The sequence below is a fragment of the Gekko japonicus genome, unplaced genomic scaffold (genome assembly GCF_001447785.1).
Source record: "Gekko japonicus isolate JY-2015 unplaced genomic scaffold, Gekko_japonicus_V1.1 scaffold681, whole genome shotgun sequence".
Classification (NCBI taxonomy): domain Eukaryota; kingdom Metazoa; phylum Chordata; class Lepidosauria; order Squamata; family Gekkonidae; genus Gekko; species Gekko japonicus.
In genome coordinates, this window is record NW_015165254.1 from 395,914 (window position 1) to 419,629 (window position 23,716).

Here is a 23,716-nt window from a genome sequence, read left to right on the forward strand (position 1 = left end):
ACGTTCATAACCACTGAAGTTAGTGTAGGCTATACATTTCAATGTTACTCCTAAAGTGAGAGTTGGTGATGAATGCACAAAATCCACCTAAATCAGCTGCTAATTATGAACTTCTTCAGCAAACAATTGAGAAAAGATCACTTTTTAAAAACAGTTTTAATGCTAATAGCCTTTTGGTGCGTGTCTTTATGACAACCCCGTCCACTTGCTTCCCTCAGAGGCAAGTTTTCCCCTCCATTTTTCTTTCCCTTTCAGACTGAGCAGCCTTAGTAGTCTGTTTCCTTCTTTCCTGAAGAACTCTGGATGTCCCACCCTGTGTCCGCTTAGGAACCTGAGGAAAGGGTTGGGATCGCCCTTTAACTTAAACCACTGAAAATGCCACTTGAGACATTTCGAAGTTCAAAATTAGCAAAATATTTTATTCAACATAGAGGGGAAAAGTCAGGTGAAATCAGGGATTGAAATTTCTGAGCTAACTCAATATAGATAATTCAGAGGTAAAACCAGTACATGCACATACTTAGTTCTTATGTTTCAAGCTAATAAGAGTTTTTTAAGCTATTCATTGTTACCCAAAATCTTTATATTGAGAGGCTTTTGTTCCAGTGTTTTCCAAACACTCCAGTACACTTTCTTTGAGTACTCATTGACTCTTTTGGTTTCTAGAAGGCCGGTACACTCTTTCCAGTACCCAAACCCCCTTTCTTTTGAAACACCAGTACTCACCTTGAGTTTTTAACTGATGCTTAAGGTTTCTACAGGCAGTTTCTAACCACACCAGACCAGAGACCTCTGCACTCTTCAGAGCTAACTCCCTGTTTGATTGGGTAGGGAAATTCTCCTCTCACTAGATCTATCCCCTTTCTTTGGCCTAAATGGGAGTCTTTGCCTAACTTCCCAAACTCCCTTGCCATCTTACCCCCAGTACACCATCTGTGTAAAACTGCTCTCAGCTAAGTCTGAAATCAGACTCAACTCAGTCAAAGCAGAAATCTGACTGATTCTCTCCTCAGCATGCAACTCTCAAGTCTTTCTCTGCTCAGCTGATGCTAACCAATCAGATTGCTTGGAGTAGCCTGTCACTCAAGACTCTCTGTTCCTGTGAAGAATTAACCCTTCACGGTCCTTCAGCTGTTTGTACAGCACTTCTAACCTTTTAAAAAATGTGGTCTGTCACAGTCTTCTTTTTCAAAACCATTTGAGAACTGTAGTATGAGGATAGGCATTCAAAGTCTTAGCATTTGTGCAATGTTACTGTACTACAAGATGGAGCCAGGCCAGTTATCTATATATTACACTGCCTTAGAAACATCAACTCAGTTTTAGTTGTAAGGAAACACAGTTACTCAGAGAGATTAACAGGTCAAAGCAATCAGGTTCTGAGCATTTGCCAAACAGTGACTACAAGCCTTGGCTGTTCAGTGTAATGAATACTGATCATGTAGGCATACAAGTGAGAGTTTCAAGTTAAGGTGCCTGACTCATAATAAAAGCAAATATTACAAGCCTATGAGAATTCTATCTGTTACGTGCAAACCTTAACAGCATCACTAGAATGAGCATAATTCCACTGGACAAAATATGGGAAAATGTGAACTAATTATACACTTATAATTTGAAATGTACAAGAACCATGGGGAGAGGGTTTCCATTCCCTCTTCTTTCTCCTCTCTAGTTTGCCCTATCATCTCATTTTCTCATCTTTCCCAACACTCCTATTGCCACTTTCTCTTCCTCCTCCAATCCTCCCATCTGCTCCAGCCCTCTCCACTGGGTGGTGGATTAAAAGCCCTGAGTTGTCTCATTTTGGATTCCCCCAGGTTTATAAATACATCTCCCCTTTCTGTACTTGGTCCCACTGTGCATATGTTTTGATTCACAGTCTGAGGCCAAGTTTGGAAGTAGGTATATGATCTATTTCATTAGCTGTGAAGCCTAAATCAAGGGTCTGAAATAGTTGCTCACTGCTGGTGAACCAGAAAAAACCTCCCACCAAAACAAAGCTTGACCCCAACTAGCTAAACTAATGTTTTACATAACTAATAATGTATTTCACATTATGTCAAATCCAACATATTAGAGGGGGAAATCATCCTGTCAAAGAATAATAAATGTTAAAGAAAAGCTTACCTTAATTTACCTTAATTTAATTTACCTTAAATAATTTTATAGCCTCTGTTTGCAAAGCTTCAGATGGTAGAGTTGTAAGAGGAGAAGTAATTCCATCTTTGCTGTGACAAAGAGCAGGATGCCTCCATATCTGAGAGGCTGGGAGGAAAAGGTAATCTATTTTGAGCAATCACACTGTTATTTAACATTAGTTTACTACAAGTTATCAAAGCCACAGACTTCCTTACATGTTAGAACTAAACCCACAAGGAGGAACTCAGCTGTGAGGTTTGCCACTTTCAAGGTACTCAGAGTGCCTCTGAAGCCCTGCTATTTCCAACTGGGAAACAGCAGGACTCACCAATTTAAGTTGGCTCCAAATTACATTTTACATACATAGAACATCTTGGAAAAATCAGTTCCACAGGATATTTGCAAAAGAGTGCAACATGGTCAAGTATGCCACTAATAAATATACAAAAACTAATTTAACATTTTCACTGTATTCTTTCCTTGTATCCTACATGTGGTTTTATTTCCTGGGAATAGGCAAAACTCAAAAAAAAGTGTCAGTAACCTGGAATGCCAAACAGTAGGAAGCTACGTGTGTACTGGTTCATAGCTCCAGAGTCTGAAATATTACTGTCTTTTTGTGAAATGTTAATATACCCCTGCTCCACTCCTATCTAGTAAAATCACGACACTATTGACAGAGTCAAAAATGTAACACTTTGATGACTTAATTGGGCCTCAGACTTTTTAGTATTGTCTAACTACAACAAGCAAATTGAAAAGGCTTTTTAAAAAAAACACAAAACCAAACAAGGATACATGTAAACTACAAAAAAGCCCTATAGATAGCATATTTTTTTAATTTAGAGAGACCAAACACAGTGCTCCTAATCTTGCCTGCCAACCCATGTGGCTATCACTCCATGTGGGTCCCATAACCCCAGAAATAAGTTTTCCCAAGCTCAGAAAGGACTGCTGGGGTGAGGGGAAAGAAAGGAAAGCATGGAAGATCAGCAACTGCAAGCAGTTTCTCCTGTCAGGCTCATGGGATCTAGTCAGTAAAACAAATTGTTCTGATGTAATGACAGGCATGTTCAGGCCAAGGAGAGTTTGTGTATAAGACAAAGAAATCTGTGTGAAGAAGCTCCTTGAGGAAGCCACATCTAGTTGTTGCTCTGAAAAGTCAGGAGTCTGTATTCAAAAACTAGATTTTAAAGTGTAGGTCAATAATAGCTATTCTGTTGTCATGTACAATTAAAATGTGCCACGTTTAACTCATCTACATATCAGATCAGTAGGAGTTAATTGTATGCAATGCAAGAGACTGACTTACTTGGCTCCCCTTCAATATTTAACAGTTTGCAGACAAGCTGCTCAAATTCTGTCCCAACATTTACATTTGTGCTTCCAGCAGCAACTGTCAGATGATAAAGCCAAGTGTCCTAGGAAAGAATACACTTTATAATTTGTGATTGAACAGGAGCACTCAGGGTTAAACAGAAGTTACATACAATAGTTGTAGTTTAATATACAAATCTATACTGTGAACAATTTATACAATTCCAAAAAAAGTCACCGGCAATTTCCAGTGCAACAATATTTGACCAATGTATTTCTTTTTGAGTATTTCCATGGAACGAGTTGCAGTTGTGGCTCCCCAAAAGCAAGTTTGCCTCCCCTCCTGGATCATGCCTTTAAGTCCAATAGGAAGTCTTACAGAAGCATAGAGCTGGAAGGCACCTCCAGGGTCATCTAGTCCAACCTCCTACACAATGCAGGAAATTCACAAATACCTTCCCCTCCACACCTGCAGTGACCACTGTTCCATGCCCAGAAGCTGACAAAAAAACCTCCAGGATCCCTGGCCAACCTGGCCTGGAGAAAAATTGCTTCCTGACCCCAAAGTGGCAATCAGCATTTCTCTGGGTGTGTAAGAAAGGGCCACAAGAACTAAGCACTGAGGCAACCCTTCCTGCCCTTCCTCTCGTGATCTGCCAAAGTTCATAGAATCCGCATTGCTGTCAGATGGCCATCTAGCCTGTTTGAAAACCTCCAAAGGAGGAGAACCCACCACCTCCCGAGGAAGCCTGTTCCACTGAAGAATCGCTCTGTTAGGAAACTCTTCTGATTTAATTTCAACCCGTTGGTTCTGGTCCGACCTTCTGGGGTAACAGAAAACAACTCTGTACCATCCTCTATATGACAGCCCTTCAAGTACTTGAAGATGGTTATCGTATCACCTCTCAGTCGTCTCTTCTCCAGGCTAAACATACCCAGCTCCTTCAACCTTGGTCTCCAGACACCTCACCATCTTCACTGCTCTCCTATGGACACATTCCAGCTTGTTTATATCCTTCTTAAATTGTTATGTCCAAAACTGAACACAATATTCTAGGTGAGGGCTAACCAGACCAGAGTAAAATGGTACCATCATTTCACATGATCTGGATACTATACTTCTGTTGATAGAGCCCAAAATCACATTTGCCTTTTTAGCAACTGCATCACACCGCTGACTCATGTTGAGTGTATGGTCTACTAAGACCCCTAGATCCTTTTCGCATATACTACTGCCAAGACACGTCTCCCCCCAACCTATAATTATGCATTTGATTTTTTTCTACCTAAATGTAGAAATTTACATTTATCCCCATTGAAATTCATGTTATTTGTTTTAGCCCAGTTTTGCAGCCTGTCAAGATCATCCAGTATTCTGACTCTGTCATCTACTGTAGTTGCTATCCCTCCCAATTTAGTATAATCTGCAAATTTAATAAGCATTTCCTCTATTCCTTCATTCAAATCATTGATAAAGATGTTGACCAAAACAGGTCCCAAGACATATCCTTGAGGCACTCTACTTGTCACTCCTCTCCAAAAAGATGAGGAACCATTCACAAGCACTCTTTGGCTGCGATCTGTCAACCAGTTACAGATCCACCTAACAGTCATAGGATCCAAACTACATTTTACCATTTTGTCAACAAGTATATTATATGGAACCTTATCAAAACTCTTACTGAAATCAAGATAAACTATGTCTACAGCATTCCCCTGATCCAGCAAAGCAGTAACTTTCTCAAAAAAAGATAAGATTAGTCTGACATGACTTGTTCTTGAGAAATCCATGCTGGCTCTTTGTAATTGCAGCCATCTTTCTAAATGCTCAAGGACTGTCTGTTTGATGATTTGTTCTAAAACCTCCCCAGGTAGAGACGTCAAGTTGACAGGTCGGTAGTTACCCGGATCCTTCTTTTCCCCCTTCTTGAAGATGGGTACAACATTTGCCCTCCTCGAATCTTCTGGCACCTCACCTGTTCTCCAAGAATTCTCAAAATAATGGACAGAGGCTCAGAAATTGCATCTGCAAGTTTTTTTAGTACACTTGGATGCAGTTCATATGGCCCCAAGGACTTACTTTCATTTAAAGAAACTAGGTGTTTATGCTGATCCTCGGCTGCAACTCCCTTCCCTCATCACGTGAACTGGTTTTGCCATACTGAGCACCATTTTGCTGGCAAGAGAAGACTGAGGAGAAATAGGAATTGAGCAGTTCTACCCTCTCTTCATTACCTGTTACAATTTCACTTTCTTGTCCCTGCAATGGGCCTACCATGTCCTTGCTCTTTTTCTTACTTTGAACATAAGAAAAGAACCCTTTTTTGTTGTTTTTAGCGTCTCTTGCTAGCCTAAGCTCATACTGAGCTTTAGCTTTCCTAACTCTCTCTCTACAAGCACTGGTTATTTGTTTCTATTCATTCTTGGTTATAAGGCCGTCCTTCCACATTCTAAATGAGTCTTTTTTATTTCTCAAGTCTTTAGAAAGCTGTTTATGGAGCCACCTTGGATTCTTTAGGCTCCTCCCATTTCCCCCTCTCATAGGAATCGTTTTTGATTGTGCCTTTAGTATTTCACTTTTAAGAAACTGCCATCCCTCTTGAACTCCCTTCTCCTTAAGTATTTCTTACCATGAAATTCTACCCAGCATAGCTTTAAGTTTGTCAAAATTTGCTTTCCTGAAGTCCAACCTATATGTCTGACTATGTACCGCTTTTACCTTCCTATATGTCTGACTATGTACAGCTCTTACCTTCCCCAAGACTGTAAATTTCAAAATAACATGGTCACTATAAGAAACTGTCCCAGGTTTTACATATGGAAATGGGTAAATATTGCATGCTGCAAAAACTAAAAAGAAAGTGTATATGCTACCTTCTCATGTTTAGATCCTATAAGAAGATAGGTAGGTCCTTGCTCTTTAGGATGGATGACAATGGTATAATGGGTTGATAACAGACTGCGGCCACTGGCTTCATAATCTTCATCTGAGTCACATGACCTATCAACTTCTTCAACCTTCGCCTCCCAGAGCTTTATCTGGCCTAAAGGAAACTGGATAGAAAGACATTAGCAAAGATCAAACAGGAAACAGACATATTGCTTGACATATAGACAATAAAATATATTAAAATTTTGGTGTAGCAGTCAACCTAACATCCAAATAAACGTGCTAAGGATCATATAATTACTATATATGGAATGGACTCCCTTTCAGAAGGTGGATCAGAAAAGATTATACATGTCTCTGAGTTGCCTAAGGCTGAATTTTTCATATGATTTTATGTATACCATGTCCAATGAACATAATGGTTGACTGCTTTGAAAACTGCAGTCTGGAATGCTTAAAGAATGCAAAGAGTGGAATTGACATTATCTGCGTGCTAATCCTGACAAAAAAAGTAGTCTGTCACAACTAGGAAGTCTTCAGTCTGTTAGCAACTTGCTAAAATACGATGGAGCACATGAACTTGAGAACTGAGGCTCATTGTTGCCCCAAATAAACCATTGGATTTTCTGAACATAGTCTCTTGAGTGTGTGCAGCATATGTGTATGGGTTACTTGCACCTTGAAAAATGCTCTATAACATAATTTTCTTGGCATTCCCCCACAGATTTTACTTATTACACAACTGCACACATTAGTCTGGAACAAAGAATGAATAAACATAAATTATGTTGGCTTTAAAAAACATACTTTATCTTCTTGGCTGCGGAAATAATACAAAGTTTTGCCAATGAGCATACACCACACTCTCTTGGAGTACCCATGTTTCACCTGAAAGTGAAGAAATGGAAGGGCATTGAGTGGGAACATCACATAAATTTTTAAAACTCCTTAATGTTAAATTCTGTATTTTCAGTTCATAAGGTATCATTTTAATAAGAGAAATTTAAGAAGATATTAAAGTTAGTTAAATTGATATCTAGGTTCTATGTTAATATAATATATGCCATAACAGTAACAAAATTACAACATTAAAATATGCTACACTTTTATGAATAACTGAGATCAATGAGAGCCTATAGGCTGTACAACCAGGATGACAAATTCTCTTTATAACTGAACTTAAAACAAAATTCAAATGTTTAACTGCAGACTCAGAGCCATATCAGATTATGTTAGACATTTAACTGAACCAGGCATTAAATAATAAATATATTGCAGAAAAGAGCTTTATATTACAAAATAGGCAGAAATTAAGCACAAGGAAGTGAACTAATTCATTAATAGTTGTGCTCTGTATTTACAAGATGAAATCTGGAGGAAGTTTCCTTAGGCTGGAGGAAGGAAGGCTACCTGGATGATGGTTGGATCCACCTCAGCATCTGCCAGGTCATCTCTATTTACATGTTTATGCCTTTAAGAAGTTATAAAAAGGTGAGGCAAGGCTTCCCTTTGCAAAAGCCATGCTAATTCTTCTTGAATAAGGTTTGAATAAGACTGGGTGGCCTTAGATCAGTCACAGTTCTCTCAGAGCTCTCTCAGCCCCACCCCCACCTACCTCACAGGGTCTGTTGTGGGGAGAGGAAGGGAAGTTGATTGTAAGCTGCTCTGAGACTCCTTTGGGTAGTGAAAAGCGGGTTATAAAAACCAACTCCTTCTCCTTCTATATGCTTAACAATTAGAGATTTCAGGAACAGTTTTTATCTATTTAGGTGAAACAGACCTTATGCTAAGCAGACCGGTAATTTCCCAAGTCCCCCCTGGATTGGTGTTACACAAGCTACCTTCCAAACTTTGTAAGGAGACAATATTAGCCACAAAGTTATTAAAGGATATAATGACAAATTATATTTGAATATTTTTAACACTCTCAGATGAATGTTATTTGCCCCTTGTAAATGTAATCTATCAGTTCCATAACTTTATCCTTTGTCATTTTTTATATGTTTTTTCAGCTGTACTCTTAGAAAACAACCTTTTTGGCAGTAAAAACTGAGACAAATAATTCATTTTAGCCTTTCTGCATATCTTTCCATCTCTTTTTTTGGTACTATTGCTTCTCTGCCTGATTATCTCCTTTTATAGTATTTGAAGATAATAGTAACTTCAGTCTGACAGGTAGTTTTGTCATTCCATCCACTAAAATAAAACGGAAAATGCAGACAATATATAAACAAAATAGAAAAGTACACTGAAGAATTTCTACCTTAGTAAGCAAACCTTTCATGGCTGGTTTGACATCTGGCTGAATGAAAAGTGGACTTGCAGCCTGTACTTTAAGAACATTCTGCAGTACTTTGATCCATTCTTCAAGGATGTTTGGGGAGTCAGCAGTCAAGTAGTAAGTTCTCTTCTCAGTGGTCAGCTACAATGCAACAGAAGACATAATCTTGAATTATGGGAATGCAAAGTCAGGTACTTAACATTAAACATATACACAGTATGAAGTTAAGTTCCTTCTACTGGGACAAAAATCAGGACAGTTAAGTTTTTTAATTTAACAAATAATCATTTACAAATATGAAATATCAGTTTAAAAAAACACAGAGCGACAATTTGATGTCTATTAGAAGGATCCATTAAATCCCCCTTACAAATATTATCAAAATTAATTTTATAACCCTTGCCAGACAACCTATGGTGACATTTGGAGCCAGATTCAGGGGAAGACTGCATTACCATCACTTCCTCCTCTTTTCATACCCACATATGGACAGGAAGAAGGTTGGAAAGGGGAAGGGAAGAGACACTTATTTACTACTTCCAGTTTAGTGTGACAAGGGGTAGTTTAATTCTTTTGGAAAAACAGTCCAGCCCAGATCTGCCCTTTGTGCCAACTGCAGCAACAAGCCTCCTGATGGACATGAATGTGGGAAATGAATGAAACTAGGACTCTCTAATTCCTTGAAGTCCCCCTATCCATCAAGACTACTGCTATGCTTACAGGAGGAGAGGCAGCTTGACATAGCAAGTAGGTCTGGGAAATAAATTGAACTCTTTTCTACTCCTTATCAAACCTGTCAGCATTTGACTAGGAAGCAAAACAGTGAGCAGTCATCCTTCTAAATTAATATCATGAAAGTTTAAATCAATTGATTGTAGAAAATAAAATAGCAATCCATGGCGATTTCTTTTGAAACAAAAATCGTTCTTTGATCCTACCACCCAATGACTGGAAATACAGAAAGATAAATAAGCACCTGAACGGTTTGCTTTCCATCACCTCTTACAATACGGCTAGATGCGCTTAATTCAATTTGTCCTTGAGGTTTTCGTATTACATCACTCTGTAGGAATTAAATGAGAAAAATAATTATTCATATTCTATAGCAAGCATAATGTAGCAGAGTTACACATTTAGGACCTGATCCTCCAAGAACTGATACATACAGTTAATTTTTTATTTTTTTATAATCTATTTATTAGTTTTTCAAGACATAAAAAGGACATAAAGAAAATTTTCCAACAGCAAAATAATACAAAAAATGATCTTTAAGTGTTTTCTCTTATCTTATCTATCACATCCAATATAGCCCAACGTATATTTTCTTATGTTCAACATAACCCAATTATATACCAACCCCTATTATGTGTTCAGTCAGGATAACATTTTAACCTCCTAGTGATTTAACACAGATAGGCTACTTTTGCTCATCATATAGTTTATTCTATCCCTGGAAACCAGTTCTTGTATTTCTATATTTTTCCATTCTATACCTTTTATATTTCCCTGTAAAGTTTCTTATGCTTTCTAGGCCTCCTTCTATTCAGGTATCTGCATATTATTACTTTAATTTCTGTAGCTCCTAATAGTATTTAGAGATCTTAATTCTAACTGTACCAAATTTTTAACATTGTAGATAAAAACTTTTCCATCAACAAATAGGTACTGAAGCATTAACTTTAGCCAATCCCCGATATCTAAACACAAATATCAGATGTCTTCATATTCAGCATGCCCCATACAAATGAATATGAAGACCTCTGATACTTGTGTTTCAGGTATCTACATTCAGACTACACCAAATTTTAGCAATGTAATCAGACGTTTTCCACCAGCAAGTAAGTATTTAAACATTATACTTTAACTAAACCTAAATAACTAACCATATATATCAATTGCCATTCATATTCAACATCTATGTACCCCCTCTTTTCATACCTTATAGTTGATTTTTTAAAGCACTCTGGACACCCAATATTATAAGAATTATTGAACCTATACATTAGGTAGTTCAGCACTGAGATACAAAGTGCCTGTTTCAACATATTTTACTGATTATATTTACTTTAAAAATAATATTTTGGTTTCTAATTCTATAGGTATGATACTATTACATTCTACCTCTTTTCTCATATAATAAGTTAAGGAGCAAGGCTAGAGGGTGCAGTTTTCTTTGGCTACGAGAGCACTGAAAAAAACAGGTTGCTTACCTGTAACTGGTGATCTTCGAGTCGTCATCTGTGCATTCATACCCATGGGAATCTAGTGCACACGCGCTGGATCTATCGGTGCTGTAGCAAGCTCTTTTAACGGATTTTCACGCCCAGTCCCTTGGGCATGCGCAAGAACCCCACCGCGCATGCCCAGAGGGGTGGGCGCAGACATCCCGCCAGTTCCTTCAAACTGCCGCAAATCAACCCCTATTAAAAACGTAGAAGCTGACAGCAGCGGGGAAGGAGGGCGGGTGGTGTGAATGCACAGATGACCACTCGAGAGACGCCGTGGACTGCATCTTAATAACCCCATGGTGGCCGAGACAACCTTGGGTTTCAACAGTCCTCGAGTTATCAGAAGGGATATACCATCAATTCCTTCCAGCTCAGGACCTCCTCCTCCTCTCCGACTCCCCCCTCCTACATCACGACATACCACAATTGAAACTGACGGCATGGAGAATAACGTCACCGGCTTCTCCACCCGCGTAGCGAACGTTCTCTTGAATTCCAGGAAACCTACTACGTGGAGGTCCTACAATTATAAATGGCGAAGGTTCTGTTCTTCCCCTCAACTGTCGTTGATCCCAAGATATCGGTGGTGGAGGGGGCAGGAAGACTCGGGGGGATTGACTTCTGGACAGTGGACGTCTGGGAGACAAAGCAGTAGCCTGTCTGTGAGAACCATCCCTGTACTCTCGGTCGTCGACAGATTGGACATGGAGGCGTGGAGGATGACATTGTGTACTGCAAGAAGCGTGTCGGTACCGACGTGTTTTGACATTGGGAGCCTCCGATATCATTGATGCCGACGAAGTAGAAGGAGAGGGAGAAGGCTCAGCACCTATCTGGTGACTTAGGAGCTCTACCGTCTTGATGTCGGAGTACGGACGGTCCACTTGTTGGATGGGGGAATCCAATAGTTGGATGGTCTGTATCGGTGGAGGGACTTGGGCCTCCGATAGCGATACTGCCGTTGGAGCGGGAGGCACTTTAGGGGCATCACCCAGTGCAGGCACCGCTTCCTTCCCCTTCTTCGCTGCCTTAAGGGACTTTGAGGTGCCCTTCTTCACAGACTTGTGATCCTTACTTGCCTTGGCCTTTTTGATTGGCCTGGAAGCGGAAGACTGTGCCGTCGATGCCGGGAGCTTCAGTGTCGGGCGGTCGGCATCGGAGGCAGGTCTCGATGCCGGAGCTGTCGATGTCGATGGTCTCTCCTCCATCGCTGAGGTAGGAGTAAGGGCCGATTCAAGCAGCGCTACTTTAAGGCGCACAGCTCAATTTTTCTGCGTTTGATTAGAAAAACGAGCACAGTGAAGACAGGACTCTGGCCGGTGAGATTCCCCGAGACAAAAAATGCACAGGGTATGACGGTCGGGAGGAGCAAGTTTGCTGCCGCAACCCTTGCACCTATTGAACCCCCCCCTTCTTCTCCATAAAAGAAAGCAAAGAAGAGGGGACATTTGAGGGGTGTGGGGATAGCCTGAAGGCCTGAGGTAATCGTAGACTCCCCCTCAGCAGAAAATAAATGTTTTTTAAAAGTTTTTTTGAAGAACAAAAAAATAAAGAGAAAAGAGAGGAAAATTAAAATAAGGAAATAATTCCTAAGAGCTGTGAGGAGAAAGCCAAAAGTGAACCGATCTGACCGACGAAAAATAGGTCTACTCAACGCGGCGGTAAGAAAGGAACTGGTGGGATGTCCGTGCCCACCCCTCTGGGCATGCGCGGTGGGGTTCCTGCGCATGTCTGAGGGACTGGGCGCGAAAATCCATTAAAAGAGCTTGCTAGAGCACTGATCGATCCAGCGCGTGCGCACTAGATTCCCATGGGTGTGAAGCACAGAGACCACGTCAAAGATCAATAGTTTTATGCTATTTTTATTTACAAATATACAAGTACAGTCTATTGTATATAGAAATATTTGTTGTTGTTCAGTTCCACAGTTGAGTCCAATTCTTTGCGACCATCACGCCAGGCCCTCCTGTCTTCTGCCATCCTCCAGACTTTGCTTAATTTCATGTTCGTTGCATCGATAACACTGTCTAACCATCTCATCCTTTGCCGTCCCCTTCTTCTGTTACCTTCAGTCTTTCCCAGCATCAGGGTATTCTCCAGTGAGTTATCTCTTCTCATTTGATGGCCAAAGTATTTGAGCTTCAGTTTCAGTATCTGGCCTTCCAGGGAACAGTCAGGGTTGATTTCTTTTAGGATTGACTGATTTGATCTCCTTGCCATCCTATATATTTTATGCTATTTTTAATTAACTAATATACAAGTATATAGCATATTATATATACAAATATACAACTACAGCCGATAGAAATGAGGCAGACTCCTAAACTGCAATGAGAGTGCTGAGCCTACATCAAGTTTCCCCAAAGCAACAGCACAGACATAGCCTCCACACCCTGTGCTACAGCCTCCACCCCCTGTGCTACTTCAAGTCCTGCTACAATCTGTTCTCTTTGCCTTTGTGTCCAAAATCAAAATACCTTGGTGAGAAAGGTGTCACTATTTGCAGTCATAACAAACAATTAGTCTTCTGTTAAATTTCAGACCACACTTTGGCTGCCCAGTGAATTACCTATTCACAGTAATCAGGGCAACAGAACTCATAGCAATGCCATAGAGCAAAGGGATTCCACTTGCTTACCGGTGATTTGTAGTAAAGCAGTTCACCCCCTTTAAGCACAAACCATCGTCGTTTCCAGGTTTTCACTTTACCACCCATTTTTAGCAAATATCCAGATTTTTCCAGTGGCTCCTGTGATTTAAAAAATAATTTTAAAAGTATTTTTAAAGTGATTATACGGTATCTTAGCCTTAGCTACACTGAGCTGTGTGGCAGTTTTAAACCAGTTTTAAACCAAGATTAATCAGCAAGCACTATTGATGAAGTGGTACAAATTGGTAAACTGCATCCATGGAAAAGTGTAACTCTCTAAGAAAAGAGCTCTCTCATCACCTTATTAATAAAACCTTATATTAGTATAATTCATTAGCACAAACACAGATGCATCTTGCCTTTTGGCCATTCATATTCTTTTCACAACTACCATTAGTTGTGCCTTGAGACTCAGTGAGAAAGGCAGACTATTTTTTCATAATTAACCTTTTTTAGACTCTCTCTTTTCATCTTGTTCACTCCTAAAAATCTAGAAGAATTCAAAGAGCCAGATGATAAGGTGAGAGTCTATTTTTTGGCTAGAGGAGGTGAGAGCTGATGTTAAATCTCCTACATACACCTTTACTCCAATGAACTACGTATCTCAAGTTTTCCTATAAATACATATACCCAGGGTTCAATGTGTTATCTAGCTCCCTTAGTCCCCCATCCAAAGCTAGTAAATGTTGAAGCTAATAAGTAATGCTAGTGATATATTCTTTTCCCACACACATCCCTTTACAAACATTGGAATAATTTAGGAAATTTAGAGATGACAGAATAAAGCTGCTTTACCTTTATTTGAAACCCTCTCCAAATAGCCCCTTATATGAAAGATGAGAAAGCATTTATCAGAAGAAATCATGCACATCTCTTCATGGGTAAAGAAAGAAAGAAGTGATTGGGGAAGGGAGTACCACTGACACATAAGCATGTTCACATTAGATCTATACAAGACAGGGACCCGCGATACTCGGGGGGGGGGGGAGAACTCCGTCTCGCACCCGCAGGTGAGCCTTCTCCCCTGTCTCCCCCCCATCCCCGGAACCCATGGCGAGGCCTGACCTCAGCCCGCCAAGCTTCTCCCTCCCCTAGCAGTGGCGGCGGCGGTGCCTAGCTGGTCTGCTGAACTTCCCTCCCCCAGCGGCGGCAGCGGCGCTTCTCCGGCCCTCCAAGCTTTCCCCCTTCCCCCCTCGGCGGCAAGGCCTTGCTGGGCCGCTGAAATTTCTCCGTTTCTCCCTCCCTCCTCGTTTCTCCCCCCCCCGCGGCGAGGCCTTGGCAGCCCGCAAACTTTCTCCTCCCCCAAGCTTTCCCCCTTCCCGGCCCACCGAAATGTCTCCTTCCCTCCCCCTCGCGAGGCCTCGTCGGCCCAGCACTTGGCTATTAGATATATAGATATCTAGCTTTATAAAGTAACCAAGAGCCTTTTTTTTACAGAGGCTAAACCATACTCACATTTTTTCCACTTTCACTAGATGCGGAGCATGTCTTAGGCAATTTTTGTTCAGGTTCTGAATAATCTGTATCAGTAGAGTAGGCATCAGGAGGAATGGCATAATCACCTTCTGAGGTCATTGAAGACAGAGAGACACCTAAGTGCAAAACAGATAACATATACTTACATTTCTCCTTCTAAGGTGTTTGATCGGCATCAACACCAACAACAAAACCAAACAGGATTAAGATATTATATATTATGAAACATAATATTATACAAGGCTTTTTTTGTAGAAAAAGCCCAGCAGGAGGAACTCATTAGCATAATAGGCCACATCCAACAGCAGAAACACCCAGGCAAGCCGGTTCTTGGAGGGGAGGGGAGGCAGTTTAAACTGCCTTCCCTTGGCTTGCCTGGGCGCCCTGCAGCTGTGGGGAGCCCGGGCAAGCTAGTCCTTGGAGGGGAGGGGAGGCTGTTTAAACTGCCTTCCCTTTGCTTGCCCGGGCACCTCGCGGCTGCGAGAAGCCCGGGCAAGCTGGCCCTTGGAGGGGAGACGAGGCAGTTTAAACTGCCTTCCCTTGGCTTGCCTGGGTGCCCTGCGGCTACAGGGAGCCCAGGCAAGCCGGCCCTCGGAGGGGAAGCAGTTTAAACTGCCTTCCCTTGGCTTGCCCAGGGAAGGCATGTGGGGGCATTTAAATGCCTCCCCAATCCTTCCAGGTGCCTCCGGCCCACCCGCCTCAAAGTTGTTGGGGGGGATTGCTCTCCAGGCCTTCCCTCTGTAGCCACACACACAGAGGTTTTGGCTGCAGTGGGCGTGGCCAACTCTGAAGCCAGCCGGAACTCCGTTCCTGCCCAAAAATGGCCCTGATGTTATAGTTTATGGAGTATTAAGTGTTCAATGCTTTGACCTGGATGGGCCAGAGTAGCCCAGTCTCATCAGATCTTGGAAGCTAAGAAGGGTTGGCCCTGGTTAGTACTTGGATGGAAGAGCACCAAAGAAGGCCAAGGTCTCTATGCAGAGGCAAGCAATAACAAATGACCTCTGAACATATCTTGCCTTGAAAACCCTAAGGGGTTGCCATAATTTGAGTACAACTTGGCAGTACTTTTCACCACCAAATATTCAGTAATATTAGTTTTTCACTCCATAAAGGGGAAAATAGCTGCTGTACTCCAGAATGATTCTCTGGGGAATTTTAGCGGGGTAGCCATAATGGTCCAAAGAAGGAAGAATGTTTTGGCACCTCAAATATGGACAAATTTATTGTGGCATAAACTGCTGTAAGTTAGAGCATTGTCGGGTACAGAAGATGTTGCATTTAGGCAGAATGAGGATGGTGGCAGTGAATGTATTACAAAAAAGATACAAGAACTTCCAGTATTACTCTCTAGATAATGGTATGCGACAACTGCTTCTGCTGTTTCCTGTGACGTAACTGTCCTGTACGCTACCTGGAATGTTAAGGGTATATGTGAACACACTTTCACAAGTACACCTCCAAGCTCCCAGGTCAAGCAATGTTTGATCTGTGCTGGAATAGGTGCAAAGTTGAGTAATACTTCAGGTAGGGATTTGGAATAGCAGATAATGAAGGAGACAGTACTTGACTTTTAATCCTGAACACAGGAAAAGCAGGAAAATGCAAGGAGACTGAAAGAGCAACATAAAATACTATATTTGAGGAATTAGTGAGCTACAGAGTCACACAAGTGTTTGAGGATCAAGCAGCAACAACCAAATAAGATGATCCTTAGAGGGAACCATCCTGATGATACTAAATGTGTTCCCTTTAGTCTAGTCCAAAATTGGAACCCACTTTCAGTGTTTGTTACCAGAATATAGTGTCCCAAGAAAGAGATAAAGTAGGTCAGAGGATGATTGAGGCTTTTCTGTCTGAGAGGCATTTGGAGAGAGGAAGTGAAGGGATAAGTTCAGAAAGAGATTCTTTCTGTCACAGGGCCAGATTTTTCAAAATCTGCTTGTGACTGGAGAAATTCTAGGAACTATATTCCCACTAGGGGTCAGAATCCCAGCTCCTATTGGCAGATTTTGAATTGTTTGGAAAAGGTAATGGGATGGGAGAAAAGGATGATGAATACAAGGTGAGGCTACGGAAAAGGGGGGCTGGATCTGGGTTGGATGACTGATTTCCTGAGTGGCAGACCTGATTAATGTCTGTTAACACAGGCCAGGAGATGGGTGACGGCCCTGGCTTCACCTATGTTTAGGTGTCCAGAGAGTGTGCACCATAAGGCAGATTCATGGATGGTCCTAGAATATTGATCATTGTTCTGCAAACCTCAATCATTAATCCTAGCTAGAATTCGGATGAGTCCTCAAGAAGCCAAAAAGATATACTTTATCCTATTCCAAAGACCCTATCTGCAAATTCTTTATGAGCATGCAAAGGCTAGTAAATTTTAAATCAGAAGAACTCTTAACTGAACTTCACAGGGAAACACTGTAGGCTGCAATCCTGAGGATAGTTTTCTGGGAGCAAGTCCCACTGAATAACATGGGACTTACTATTTAGCAGACCTGCTTTGTATTGCTCCCTTAGAAATTTATATAGTAAGACACTGTTGTAAAAGAAAACATTCTTCTGTCAGTTTGTGTCCTTACTGAAGTAAGACACTGTTGTAAAAGAAAACATTATTTTGTTAGTTTGTGTCCTTACTGAAACTGTGTAATGATTACATGATTTGTACACACCTCGTTTCATAGCCCTTGGACTACCTGGGCCACTTCTACTTCGAGAATCTGATTCAGAGGTCCGTGAACTGGATTGGGAACTATCTTCTTCATCAGATCCAGAGGAGTCATCTAAGAACGGGTTGTTGCTTATTTGTGTTGCTTTCTAAAGAAAGTAGCAAATCATTTTTTAGCCTTGCATAAATCTTACCCATGAAAAGCTAGGTATTTTTCAAATTTTTAAAATACTGTATCACCATGGCAGCCAGAAGCAATGTCTAAAAATTTTGCTATAATAGTTGCATTTAGAAGGCTAGTGCTCTTTAATGACTTACACAACTAATATGCAAGCTACATGGTTATATAAGTAACCGTTGATTTGCTTTCTGCTTAATTTTAACTATGCTTAACTAATTTTTTACTATGTTTAATAGTTTGAGGAACAGATATACTGCCCAATTAAAAACATTGGTCCACTTAATCCTCCAAAATGCAACTTACGACTTATATATGCTGAGGACATTCACACAGATGATTTGCAAAAGTCAATATGAAAGAGGAAGGGACAAATTCAGATCTACTTTTTTTTTTTTGTGGTACGGGAATGTTTGCTGGCTTATCTGTTCCTCGTAAGCCAGCCACATCATTTCACTAAAATGCAATATAAAAGTGCAACTCTTTGCATACACATTCTTTCAAACGATGTTTACGGTTCTACTACATTTGGTGTTACGGATACGTTCAGGCTTTACATTTGTAATATACAACTAGAAAACTGTGCCTCTTAAACAGAAAAATGAAAATACTAAACAAAGTCGCTCCATACTACAAAGGGGTGCCAGACAATAACTAAAACTGTGATTAGATACTGCAAGATTCCATGAAAATAAAACAAGACAAAGGTTTTGACAAAGATAAGATTTACCTCTGGAAGACTATGTCTTGTATTTATGCACAATTATAATAGCCTGAGACCTCAAAAGCAAGACACCCACTTGCTACACTTCCTAAACAGAAATAATTGCTTCCCCAGCCACTTAAAAAACCCCGAAGCCTTTCTGAAAACTCTTGTGAGATCCATGGCCATAAAAACGAATTGCCATGTTTTTTTAAAGCAGAGCCTAACAGTATATCCTCCCCAGGCCAAATAACCTGCTTATAAACAACAAGGTTACCCCTTTAAGAGTGGTGTACACTGGTGTAGTCACATTCTTGTATATTAATGAAGTATAGAGTCCTGATGGAGAATATGAAGTTGAAGACAAGGAACCTGAAACAAAGAATATTTCTTCAAAATATCTTCTGAAAATACTGGGTCACATATTTATTCTTACTTATTAAAACTAGTAAGTGAATTGCCCTGACCTCGATAGCCCAGGCAAACCCGATCTCATCAGACCTCAGAAGCTAAGCAGGGCCGACCCTGGCAAGTATTTGGATGGCAGACCTCCAGAGCATACCAGGGCCAGGAGGCAGAGACAGGCTACACAAGCCACCTCTCTGAATGTCCTTCATGCCCCAGTAGGAGTCGCCAGAAGGTCTCCATGACTTCCAGGCACACACACACACAAATAGAAACCCCCCCCCATAAGCGAATTAAGTCTCAGCAAAAGAATTACTCTTGTAGACATAAACTTAAAAGTCCAACAAGGGCAAGAGTACAAAGAGCCTGCTAAAATGGTGGGCGATTCATAAGTTGAATAAAATAATAATGATGATAATGATAATAATAATGGGACCCAATTCACTTTTATGTTTTCTTTGTTTTAAAGTTTTCAATAAATTAGTTAATTTGAACAAAAACTATATTAAAAGTCAGCACAAATAGTGGAAAAAGTCAAGAATATGGCTGCATTCAGACACCATGACGAATTGGGGCTTGTTTATATAACAGATTGTTGCACAAACCCTAGAGAGCCTATCAGACATACTGACCAGTTTGTTTAGCAATTCTGCTGCTTTCTTGATTCCAGGAACAAGCCTGGGTTTCAAGCTTCCCTGCATTACAAAGATGTTGGTAAACTGTGTGCAGCCTGCTCACTACTTTTCACAAGGAGGTGAAGGAAGAGGGAAGTGCTCCACAAATATGCTAGTCCCACAGAAGCCATGGGCAAACAAAGCCCTCTTCTTAGCTCTGGGTTATGGATCACCAGATACCCTCCCACCCTCTGTCCAGCCACTTCGCTGCATTCCCTAAACTGCATGGGGGGAGGGATCTTTTATAGTCTTCTCTCTCCTTTCTCCTTTGCCACATTTCCTAGCAATGTTTTCTTTTAGAGAGAAAAGCTTTGGCCAAGTCATCTGCTCACTCTCTCTTGGGACATAAAGGGAGGGTTGAAGGGGAAATTCTTCTTGAGGATATGACAGTATGTAGGCTGTGAATTGTTTCTGGCATATCACTGTTTTTTATGGATCAATTTCTATTGCTGGCAAACTAAACAAAAACATTTGCTGAAGAGACGACTTGTGTCCTACTGTCTTTCACATTTCCTTGGAGCTCCAGTCCTGCTCAGTGAGTCATTGCCGGGGGGGGGGGGGGGGGAGATAAAGCTCCATCTACAAGGAAATGCAGCTGGAACACGCTGTTGGTTTGTGTTATTTTTGTTGTGTGCAGGAGGCTGAAAGGGGCCCATTACTAAACACGACATTCTGACACTACAACATACCAAAATTGGTACTATCTACAGTTCATAAGCCAGGTACAAACTGTGATTTAGAATGCCAGTTTAGCATCAAGAATATTCTTAATTTTGGGGCAGCCAACATTCACACGTCACACAGAAATGGAGTTTAATCAAAGCATAGTTTATAATTGTGGTAGCTCATGATGTCTGAAGATAACTTATAAGAAATACTGATCATCAACAGATCAGTGTTCCATCCTGCCATAATCACTGTACTTTATACTTTTTGGATATATTTCCTAAAAAACAGCAAGTAGTTATCTGATCACAGCCTGATTCTCAAAAAGGGTTTTAACTCCCTGCTAATTTAGGATTGCAGGGGTAACAACAGGTTTATTTAATACACTTACTTTTATTGGAGTCAGCACTGAAGGCCTCAGAAAAACGTAGACCTGACTTAGCTACAGCATAGATTCTGCTTTCCTGGCATAAAAACAAAGGGTTTTTTAAATAATACATTTCATTATTCTTTCTATCAAGCATTACTTTAAGCACTATACATCAACAACTAATTACTTCTCAGCTCAAAAGAATGAATAGGGAAAAGGTTTCTTTTCATAATGAAAATGAAATTTTAAGACAGGTAAAGCCTAAAGCTGATCTCAAGTTCCCCTGGTTGTTGTAGCCACTTATAAAGCAATTTGTCTAGACTTGTTACATACATCACTGTATTTCTATATTAGCAACATACAACCTGGTTACCACCTCAGAAAGGATATTATACCTCAGAAAGGATATTGTAGCATTGGAAAAAGTGCAGAAAAGGGCAACTAGAATGATACAAGGTTTGGAACACTTTCCCTATGAAGAAAGGTTAAAATGCTTGGGTCTCTTTAGCTTGGAGAAACGACAACTGAGGGGTGACATGATAGAGGTTTACAAGATTATGCATGGGACAGAACAGATAGAGAAAGAAGTACTTTCCCCCCCTTTCTCACAATACAGGAATTCGTGGGCACTCAATGAAATTGCTGAGCAGTCGGATTAGAATGGATAAAAGGATACTATCAGAATCATATGGGTGGGGGGAATATGTTGTTTCTTGCCAACGTGATGAAGGTTATCTGAAGTTTTCTAAAGTTTAAAAGGCTGAAGTTACAGTCTGATATCTAATGATGGCTTGCTTGTCTTTTTCTCATGACAGTTGTGTAACATTTTATTAGTATTTTATTTTGTTAAATTGTTTGGGTAAATTATTGGAATCAGTCACTTCAGGATTTAGTTCACTTCATCATCCGTGCTATTTGGCTCCAGCTTTTACAATTCATACAACTTATATGAGTGAAGACTTTAGAAACAAGATCTGATTTCCTTGTGCATTTTATGGAATTCCTGTTGACTTTAGGCGGGGATATCTGAGCCAAATAAAATGTTACAATACACGGGTCCAACCCAGGGCCACCAATGTCTTTTTAGAGTAAAATGTAAGCATTAAAAATAGCCACAAGGACCCAATCAGGCTATCTTGTCCCCGCCCCCACACCTTTTCAAGTGCTGAAACAGCCATGGGGGGGGGGGTTGTTTCAGCATTTTTGAAAGGAGGGAGGGCATATTGCTGCCATGCTGTGGACCCAATCAGGATAGGGCCCTTGTAGTAATTTCTAAATGCCTAAATTTTCCTCTAAAATGGTGTTAGTGGCCTTGTCCACCATCATCTGATGAAGTGTGCATGCTCAAATCCTGAATAAAAATTTGTTGGGTCTTAAAGTTGCCATTGGACTCTAACTTTGTTGTATTGCTTCAGACCAACATGGCTGCCCACCTTCATCTATCTTGTCCACCTGTGTCCACCATCATGTGGAGTTTGGTTCTAGATGTGAACAATGAGAATTACTGCTGTCTACATCCCAATGAGGTCCCTCAAAAAGTAAAGGGGATATCAAAAGTTGTGACTAAAGAAGTGTGTTATATGAGATTCCATACCACATTCAGTAGCCTTGCTTTCCCTAGAACCTTTCCTTGTTTTATATGGATTGTGCCTTGTTCTCTGACAAGTCCCATGTCCTGATTATGTCTCATTATAAAAAGGTGAGGATTATCAAGTGTTTTTTTTTTTTTTTTAAACGCTTTATTGACAGTTCCACTGAAGGCAATTTCAAATGTGATATATCAACCACAGATCTTTTAAAACTCCATTTACCTTATTTGTTTTCATGTATTTTGCAATCTAAATTGGTATTGGGCAAAAACATTATTCCTATCATGGCAGAATGGATCATGAAATGCAAGAAACATTTTATGGCTATTAGAGTGACTGCTTTAAAAGAAGGCAAAGCCATGTCTCAATTGGACAAGACCTGGCAATCTTTTTTCAAAAATGTATTAGATACATACAGCCTTTCTCCACTCCTTCATCTGTTTACCCTTTTAATAATCTGTAACATGCTTTTTTGTCCTCTTGTTTTCCCAGTGTGTAAAAAAGTTATTCAAATAAAATTTTAAAAATAATAGAAAGGGATTAATATGTAGTGTATTAAAACTAACACAACTAATTACTTATACATATATGCAGTTGATTCTGACCCAAGGCATTTCAAGACATACCTAAAGTATAACCTAACTCAAGTGCTAAAAAGCCCTGTCTCTGTCTGCCTCCCACCTTATTGCTGAGTGGGAGGGGCACAGCAAGCACAGCTTGCGAGGCAGATTTTTACTAGTGAAAGCAAGCTGTCCTTCAAGTACCCCACCCCAAGCTCTTTAAGGATTTAAATCTAAGAACCAGCATATTTAATTATGCCCAGAAACAAATGTGCAACCAGTACAGATCTTTCCACACCGCAGTGATATAATCCTTGTATCCAGCCCCTGACAACACACTATATACCTCAACGTTTCACACCGAAGTGATATAATCCTTGTATCCAGCCCCGAAGTGATATAATCCTTGTATCCAGCCCCTGACAACACACTATATACCTCAACGTTTAAAATAGCCAGCCATGTTATGAGCAAATATAATAAGAATGTGAAACTGATTTGAATAAATTTACACCAATTAAAAAGGAAATATACATTACACGTCTTTCTTTTTTAAACAAAATGATGCTCTTGGGTCTAAAAATTAAAGGGGGCAGAGGGACAGTTAAGATCTTCATTCTGGTCTCTATGCATTCACACCCATGCGAACCAGTGCACCTGTGCTGATCTGATTGGTGATGTACTAAAGCTCAACGGGATTTTGCACCTTCAACCCCCTTTTTTGTTTATTTTATAGGATGAAGAAGGAAAAAATATCCAAAAATTAGAATAGAAGAGTGGAGGAGAAAACCCCGAAGAATCATCTGAGGTAGATGTCACCAACCAGAAGAAAAGAGCTGTCAGAAGAGAACTGGCAGGATGTCCGTGCCACACCCCTCTGGGCATGCATGGTCAGGGTTCCTGCGCATGCCAGGGG

At 40.5% G+C, this 23,716-nt stretch overlaps 1 protein-coding gene across 1 annotated transcript in view; it reads right to left on the reverse strand.

Annotated features, from left to right (window-relative positions):
• The window catches only part of PLEKHH2 (pleckstrin homology, MyTH4 and FERM domain containing H2), an 89,459-nt gene that overhangs the window by 25,002 nt on the left and 40,741 nt on the right, over positions 1-23,716 (reverse strand). Inside the window, exons 9-19 of the mRNA XM_015410160.1 lie at positions 20,673-20,745; positions 18,814-18,908; positions 17,660-17,804; positions 14,964-15,100; positions 13,497-13,607; positions 9,607-9,693; positions 8,613-8,771; positions 7,157-7,237; positions 6,334-6,513; positions 3,455-3,563; positions 2,156-2,268 (exon numbers count right to left, since the gene is read on the reverse strand). Of these exons, the coding sequence (XP_015265646.1) occupies positions 2,156-2,268; positions 3,455-3,563; positions 6,334-6,513; positions 7,157-7,237; positions 8,613-8,771; positions 9,607-9,693; positions 13,497-13,607; positions 14,964-15,100; positions 17,660-17,804; positions 18,814-18,908; positions 20,673-20,745 (1,290 nt within the window). The remainder of the gene's footprint in view (positions 1-2,155; positions 2,269-3,454; positions 3,564-6,333; positions 6,514-7,156; positions 7,238-8,612; positions 8,772-9,606; positions 9,694-13,496; positions 13,608-14,963; positions 15,101-17,659; positions 17,805-18,813; positions 18,909-20,672; positions 20,746-23,716) is intronic.